Here is a 7,363-nt window from a genome sequence, read left to right as displayed (position 1 = left end):
GCTGAACTGCCTCCTCTCCACTCCCGACATCAGAAAGTTAGCAGAGGGGAGGCTTCGTGGGAAAGTACACACTGGTCCTGTGCTCCCTGACCCCCTCCCCTGCTGTGCCCCGATCTCCATCTCAGTGTGGCATCACACAGGAGTCTTCTCTGACTCGCCCCACACGTAATCAAGTCCTGTTGGAGTCGCCTCCCACATCCCTCTCATCACTGAGGGATTCAGCCTTCCCTAACCGGTCTCTCTGCCTCCAGGGCTGCCCCAAAACCCACCCTCCTTCAGCAGTCAGAGAGGTCTCTAAAGCCCAATCCGAAGAATGGCGTTCCTTCATTCAACCCATCGTAGGATCAAGTCTCAGCTCTTCAGAAGGGTGACCAGGCCCTCACCTGTCTACCTGATCGCAGTGCTCACTGCTGCCCAAGGTCACCCATCCAGGACTCTGCAAGTTAGGGGGCTCAGGTCAGGATCTGCTTCACCTCTTCCTCACGCCCCCTCCCAGAACATACACCCCATTTGACTGGTTGCCATGAGAGCTGGTGTGGTTCAGTGGGAGCCCTGGTGGGGGAGCTGGGCTGCTGGGAAGCCAGGGAAGGGCCCGTGGTGACATGTGTGCCAGGGCCCCAGCTCTGAGCTTCACCCCCGTCACCACTGTGAAAGCCCAGCTCATCAGCCAAATGGAGGAGGCCTTTCTCAGAGACACAACCCCAGGACGTATTCCCTACAAGGGTCTTGAGGTCATTGCCGTCTTGCTGTCTGTCCCTGTGGTTGGACACAGGACAGAACCGTAGCTGGAGACGAGGGCAGGAGCCCCCAGCCAGTCCTCTCTCTGCCCCTACTCCACACTGCCAGTCCCGGCATCACAGGCTGTGGGCGTCTGGAGGTTGGAGCTCGGCCTCCATCCTGCTTTCTCATGCAGCTTAGAGTTTTCTGTGAGTCTTCACCTGGACGATGCCAGCCCCATCCTCCAGCACTCAGGCCAAAAGCCTGTAAGTGACCTTGATCCTCTGTCTCACTCTCACTCCAGTCTGAAGACACAGATCAGTCCCGTGCCTCTGCCGGAATCTGGTTTCTCACGGTCACTTCCACCCACCTTTCCCATGCCAGCCCATCCTGCAGGAGCTTCCTCTCTGCTCGGCCTTGCTCCCCTTCCATCTTGCTCTCTCTTTTTTTTTAATTCACAATTTTTTTCTTAAGTAGGTTCACGGCAAAATTTGAGACGAAAGTACGGAGAGTTCCCATATACCCGCGTCCTCTATCCCTTGTCATTCCAGCAATCCTGTTAAAAAGTGCCAGGTTGGGCTTCCCTGGTGGCGCAGTGGTTGAGAGTCAGCCTGCCGATGCAGGGGACACGGGTTCGTGCCCCTGTCCGGGAAGATCCCACATGCTGCGGAGCGGTTGGGCCCGTGAGCCATGGCCACTGAGCCTGCGTGTCCGGAGCCTGTGCTCCACAACGGGAGAGGCCACAACAGTGAGAGGCCCGTGTACGGCAAAAAAAAAAAAAAAAGTGCCAGGTCACAAGGCTTCGCCGCGGTCAGAACATCAGAATGGCTCTTCATTTCTCTCAAACCGAAGTTCTTCCCAAGGCCTCCAGAGCCCCACCACCTGGCCCTGCTCCCTCCCATTCCCCTCAGCCTCAAACTGCCCCCCCACCCAATGCCTCCAGTTCCCCTGGGCTGTGTTTTCTCTGTCACCCTTGGCCTGTTCCTAAATTCAAGGCCCTTGAATTTGCTCTTCCTTCTCCTTGGAATGTCCTTCCCCCAGATGTCCACGTGACTCGGCCCTCCTTTCCTCCAGTCATTTATTCAGATGCCATCCTTCAAGAGGCCTGCCCTGTCCTGCTTTTGTTTTCTCCGGAGCACTTAGCACCAGCTGGTGTGCTGTGGATCTGACTCATTTCACTTGTCGTCTATCTCTTCTCACTCGGACCCTGAGCTCCAGAGACAGGGATTTCTGTTTTGCTCACTGCTGTTTCCCCAACCCTGAACTGTACCTGGCACATGTGAATGAGAGTCTAGGGTGGACAGCCTGCTGGACCCCACTGCAGTCATGAGAGTGACCACATACACATGCGTCCAGCCTGTTCAGGGCCTTCCATTGGCAGGAACCTCCTCGCCCCTTCCCTCTGTTTTCTGTAGTGTTTAAAGTGTCTTGGAGGGATGGAAATGTTTCAGTCCTGATGCGTGATCTTGCTCCGTGCCTGAGACACGCAGCAGGTTCATTCACCTCCGTCCCCGTGGACAGCACATCATCACTGTCAGGGCAGGGGTTTCCCAGCACCTTCTGTGAATGTGAGATTGATTGCCGTGCGGCTGGTGTTGGAGGACAGCTGGCCACATCCACGCTTGCTGGTTGGGGGGAGATTGGGCCTGCACCTTGATGTGGCCTTGGGAACATTGTTCCGCAGGCCCTGGCCCAGCTTACTAAGCGCTCTGTGTATGCTGGGCCCATAGGATGCAGTCCCTCATGTGATCTCCCCAGCAGCCTGGTAAGGTAGGGAATGGGGCCTCAGAGAGGTTGAGCAGCTTAGCCAAGGCACACAGCCAGTCACTGGCCAGCTTAGGAGGGGGGACTCGGGTCAGTTTGGAAGCTTCTGTGAAGTGCTTAGTACTGTGTCCACACTGAGCAGACATGATAATAAAAATAATAATATAAACCATAATAAAAGAACATATTTATAATAGCATTGACTGAGCACAGACTAACTGCACGCCAGGCGCTCAGCTAAGATGGCTGTACATCACCTGGCAGAATCCTCACAACAACCCCATGAGGTGGGTACGGTCGTTATCCCTATTTTTCAGGTGAGGAAATTGAAGCCCAGAGAGATAACTTGCAAGGTGGACTAGCCAGTCTCCAGGAACACTTCTGGCAACTCCAGTTTTAGCTCAGTATTTTCTGCTTTTTGTGGGGTGTCTCCGGGGTCCTGCCCTCAAGAGGCATCCTCCCCAGCCCGTGGGGTGAACAACACTCTCACAGGTCCAGGGCGGGAGGAAGGCACACTGGAGGACCCATTCCGCTGTGCCGGACACTGCTCCAGGCTCCCCTGGGTGCTGGGTCCAGGACAAGGAGCAGACTTGGGTGATGCAACATGACCCTCGATTAGAACTCTCTAGGGTTGTCCTAGGAGAAAGGGGGCAGATGTGGCCTGTGCCGCCCCGGGTGGGATGGGAGAATGGGAGGAGGAGAGGAGCCACTTGGAGACACAGGCTTTTGGCAGAAAATGAGGAACTGTCTAGGGGGCTGTGCCCCCTCTGCGCGTGCCATGTCACCTTTGATGGAGGTTGCAGGAGGGTTCCTTTGGGGATAAGGCTGAGCTCAGTGGCCTCTGGGGATTCAACCAGCCTCTCGAATGCACCTTCTGTTTTTGATGGCACATGCTCGTCCCGTTTCAGGAAGCCCACGTCTTTTGAGCCATGTTTGTTCGTCGCCTGGAACCCTTCTGCCTGCAAGTTGTAAAGCCCCAACGAGAACCATCAACCGTGACCCCACTACGCGCCTCTCCTTGAGCTGAGCTCTGGGTAACCAGGTAACCGTGCTCTTTCTCTCTCTCCCCCACAGCCCAGTTTAACGGCAGTGAGAAACGGCAGTCATCCCCCTCGCCTTCCCGGGACCGGCGGCGCCAGCTTCGAGCTCCCGGAGGGGGCTTCAAGCCCATCAAACATGGGAGCCCCGAGTTCTGTGGGATCCTGGGAGAGAGAGTGGATCCTGCTGTCCCACTGGAGAAGCAAATGTAAGTTCTTAGGGAGCAAAGCCCAGTCTCAGCAACCAGTTCATGGAGTCATTGTGGAGGCTCATAGAAGGTCAAGGCCACTGTCAAGTCTGTCCGATTAGGGTTAGAGTGCATGTCTCCTGATTTCTGGCCCTGTGCTTCCTCTCTCCACACTGTATTGCCTGCCTTCCTTTGGTTGGCTAGTAGGAAGTTCTGTGAAATCGTCCACATGGTGCACCCCTCACCCTTATATGCTCCTTTCTAATTTCATCGTCCAGCAAGTGAGTTTTTGAAAAGCTGAATGTATACTAAATCTTGCTGCCTAATTATATATTAGATTTATTTTTATAGCTGTAGTGATGGTTTTTTTTTTTTTTGTAGTGATGGTTTTGCCCCACATCTGCTTGATATTAATTGGGCGAGGCCTGGACACTCTTGATTTGGGTTTTCCCCAGAGATTTCGGAGCTTTAATCTGCGTCCAAGTCCCATCCCTGCTTCCCCTTTCCCTCCCTGCTTCTCCTCAACACCGCTGGTCAGTGTTTACTGCCCCTCCCCTTGACCGTGAATGATCATCTCCCTTCTCTGCTGGGGTGTCAGGTCCCTGCTCTGCTCTGAAACTTTCAGTGGCTCCCCATCACCGCCAGGATAAAGTCCCATATCCCATCTGCCACTCACTCTGTGAGTTGCCCCCAGACTGCTTTTTCAGTTTCTCATCATTCCACATACCTACCCTAGAGTGAGCTTCTCCAGGAACTTAATAAAACACGTCCTGGATCCTGTGCTGGCACCATCAGGTGTATCATCCTCTTAACAAGCTAATGTGGGATAAATGGGGTTATCATCTTACTGCAAAATGAGAAAATCGGGGCTCTAAGAGATGTGGAGCCTTGGCTAGGATATCATGGCTCAGAGTGCAGAGGTAGGATTCGAACTCCATGCCTCAACCCCACACTCTCCCCTCGCTTTCCTCTCATATACACTTCCCCCTCACCCTTAGCACATGGCCGGCACAGAGTAGGCACTCAGTAAGGCCAAGAGATTAGCTGACACCAAGCCGGTTCCTTACGAGACTTCATTGTGTGCATTATGTACTATGTTAGTCTCCGCCCAGGGGATTCTGGTCTCACCCAGCCGGCAGTGCATCCCTCACAGGAAATGCTCCCTTGCTGAGCAGGATGCAGAGTTTTCCGAGTGATGTCATGTGCTCCTGTGCCCCTTTTTAAGCGTGTGCTTCAGCCTCCTTTGTGACAGCCCTGCGCCTGCTACATCAAGCACATTGGAGGTGGGGTGCGCTCCCAGTGGGTGTTGTGTTAATCACTTCTCACAGCCACACAGATTGGGTGGCAGGTTTTGCTTATTTCTGATCAAACTGTAAGCTTTTTAATCAACAAACAAAATATGATCCAGAGATCCCTGGGAGTTGGGAGCTATTCAGCATGCATCCTGACCCAGGTCTGCCTGGGTCAGTCTCAGCAACCAGTTCATGGAGTCACTGTTAAGGCTCATAGAAGGTCAAGGCCACTGTCAAGTCTGCCTGATTGGGATTAGAGTGTGCATCTCCTGATTCCTGGCCCTGTGCTTCCTCCCTCCACACTGTATCACTGCCCGGGGTCAGCGGCCCAGCCTACCCTCTTCCCACTCCCAGATGGAACTTCATGGGCCCCTTGAGGGCAGTTCTGCCTTTCCTTTCCCGTTCCCACCCAACAAGGCCCTCGGCCAAGTCCAGAGTCATGACTGGCTTTTCTCACCGCCCCCTCGTCTCATCTCTCTGCGATTATTCTGGCCTGCTGGAGACCCTGCCTTATCACCCGAGAGATGGGCTTAAATAACATCCCACTTCCAGCGGAGCCTGAGGACCCAGGTTCACTGTATCTCCCCACCTGGACTGGTGTTGCCTCAGAGATTAGGGGGCCCCTTCAAGCCCCAGCTTCTCTCCACCCTAGCACAGAGGAGAGGGAACATGGGGACACTGAGGGATGTGCCCCAGTCTTAGAGGGTTATTGAGGGTGGACAGTCACACATCTGCCCGGGTACCCCTACCACTTGCTTGCTCTCCTGGGACGGTGGAAAGGCTGCTCAGGTACTCAGGGCACGGGCTCCCGGCCTTCTTCAGGCAGCCCACCGCCCCCTCTGTCCTGCGTCATTATTACCATCAGCATATAAACGTGTGCCAGTCAGGAACTTCTTAAAGCAAGTAAAGAAGTAATCCTGACTGGACATCCCCCTCTGGCTCTGGCCCCTGTTGGGAACATAAGCTCCATGAGGGCAGGAACTTGCCTGGGTCACCACTGCTCAGTGCCTGGAACAGTGCCTGGCACATAGTAGGTGCTCAGTGAATAGCTAGCTGTCCACTCAATGGACAAAGTCCCCAAAGAGGGACTTTGGGAACTTTTTTCCACGTGTCAGCACGTCCTCTCTCCCTTCCATCACCTGCCACTCTCTCACCCTCCACAATCTGCTTCCCTTTTCTGCCCGGGTCACCAGGTGACCTCCTCTGACCTCTGTGGCAGCCAGCACAGTAGACGGCTCCCTCCTGCGGAGACAGTCTCTGCTCCTGGTTTCGCTCCTGCCTCCCCCGCCAGATCCTTGCCTCAACCTGACCTGAAGGTTAGACTGTCCGAGGCTCAGTTTCCAGCTACATGCTCTCCCTGGGTAGTCTCAGGATGCTGGTGGTGACTCACCAGTGCACTTCCCCAGCCCACACCTCTCCCAGAACTCCCAACTCCTACGTCCAGCTGCCTTCGTGGAATCTTCACTTGGCTGACGAATGGGCATCTTGAATTTAACACGTTCAAAACTGGACTCCTGATCTTCTCCTGGACACCCCCTCCTCCCCAGCTTCCCCACCTCCACAAACGGCATCACATCTACCTAGTTGCCCAAGCCACAACCCTGGAGTCATCTTTTTTTTTTTTTTTTTTTTTTTTAAAATCATCACTCCCAGAGGTCTTTGACATTCTGACCTACTCAGGACTGGCTACTTTCTAGGCTTGCTGCACTGCTGTCATTAGAGCTCTCTTTACTGCTTTCTTGTTTTTTGGATTCCATTCCTCCCTCTTTCTTGTATTTTTTTTTTTCAGTTTGATAGAGTATTTTCCATATTTATGTGTTCTCAAGTAAATTGGTTTAGAAAATATTTTTATTTCTCACGTGTTAAAATATTGTTACTTTGTGTTCGTTTGATTGTTACCTTGGCTGAGACTATCACTCAAGGTCCAAAATCTTTTTCCCTCAGAATACTGAAGGAGCCACTCCACTATCTTTTAGCATAAGTGTGCCTGATGACCTCTTAGAAGGATCTTGCTTTCTAGGAGCTTCAAGTTCTGAATGTTTAACCATTTAAAAGGAGATTTTGAATGATTTTTTAAAATGGAGTAAAATACACATTACATAACATTTACCCCGCGTCTCCTGCATCGGCAGGCGGACTCTCAAGCACTGCGCCACCAGGGAAGCCCTCTGGAGTCATCTTGATCCCTTTGTTTGCATTACACCAGCACCTAGTACATTACTAAGTTCTTCCAGCTTTCCATCCAGAACACAGCCCGAATCCATCCATCTTCTTATCTTCTTTTTTTTTTTTTTTTTGCGGTACACGGGCCTCTCACTGTTGTGGCCTCTCCCGTTGCAGAGCACAGGCTCCGGACGCGCAGGCT

General features: G+C 53.1%; 1 protein-coding gene across 1 annotated transcript in view; it reads left to right on the top strand.

Moving 5' to 3' along the window:
* The window catches only part of SHB (SH2 domain containing adaptor protein B), a 136,309-nt gene that overhangs the window by 101,715 nt on the left and 27,231 nt on the right, over positions 1-7,363 (top strand). The window contains 1 exon segment of the mRNA XM_007456015.1: positions 3,556-3,727. Within this exon segment, the coding sequence (XP_007456077.1) occupies positions 3,556-3,727 (172 nt within the window).

This window comes from Lipotes vexillifer, unplaced genomic scaffold (assembly GCF_000442215.2).
Source record: "Lipotes vexillifer unplaced genomic scaffold, Lipotes_vexillifer_v1.1 scaffold920, whole genome shotgun sequence".
Taxonomy (NCBI): domain Eukaryota; kingdom Metazoa; phylum Chordata; class Mammalia; order Artiodactyla; family Lipotidae; genus Lipotes; species Lipotes vexillifer.
Note: the sequence above shows the minus strand (reverse complement) of the source record. Positions and strands in the feature narration are given on the sequence as shown.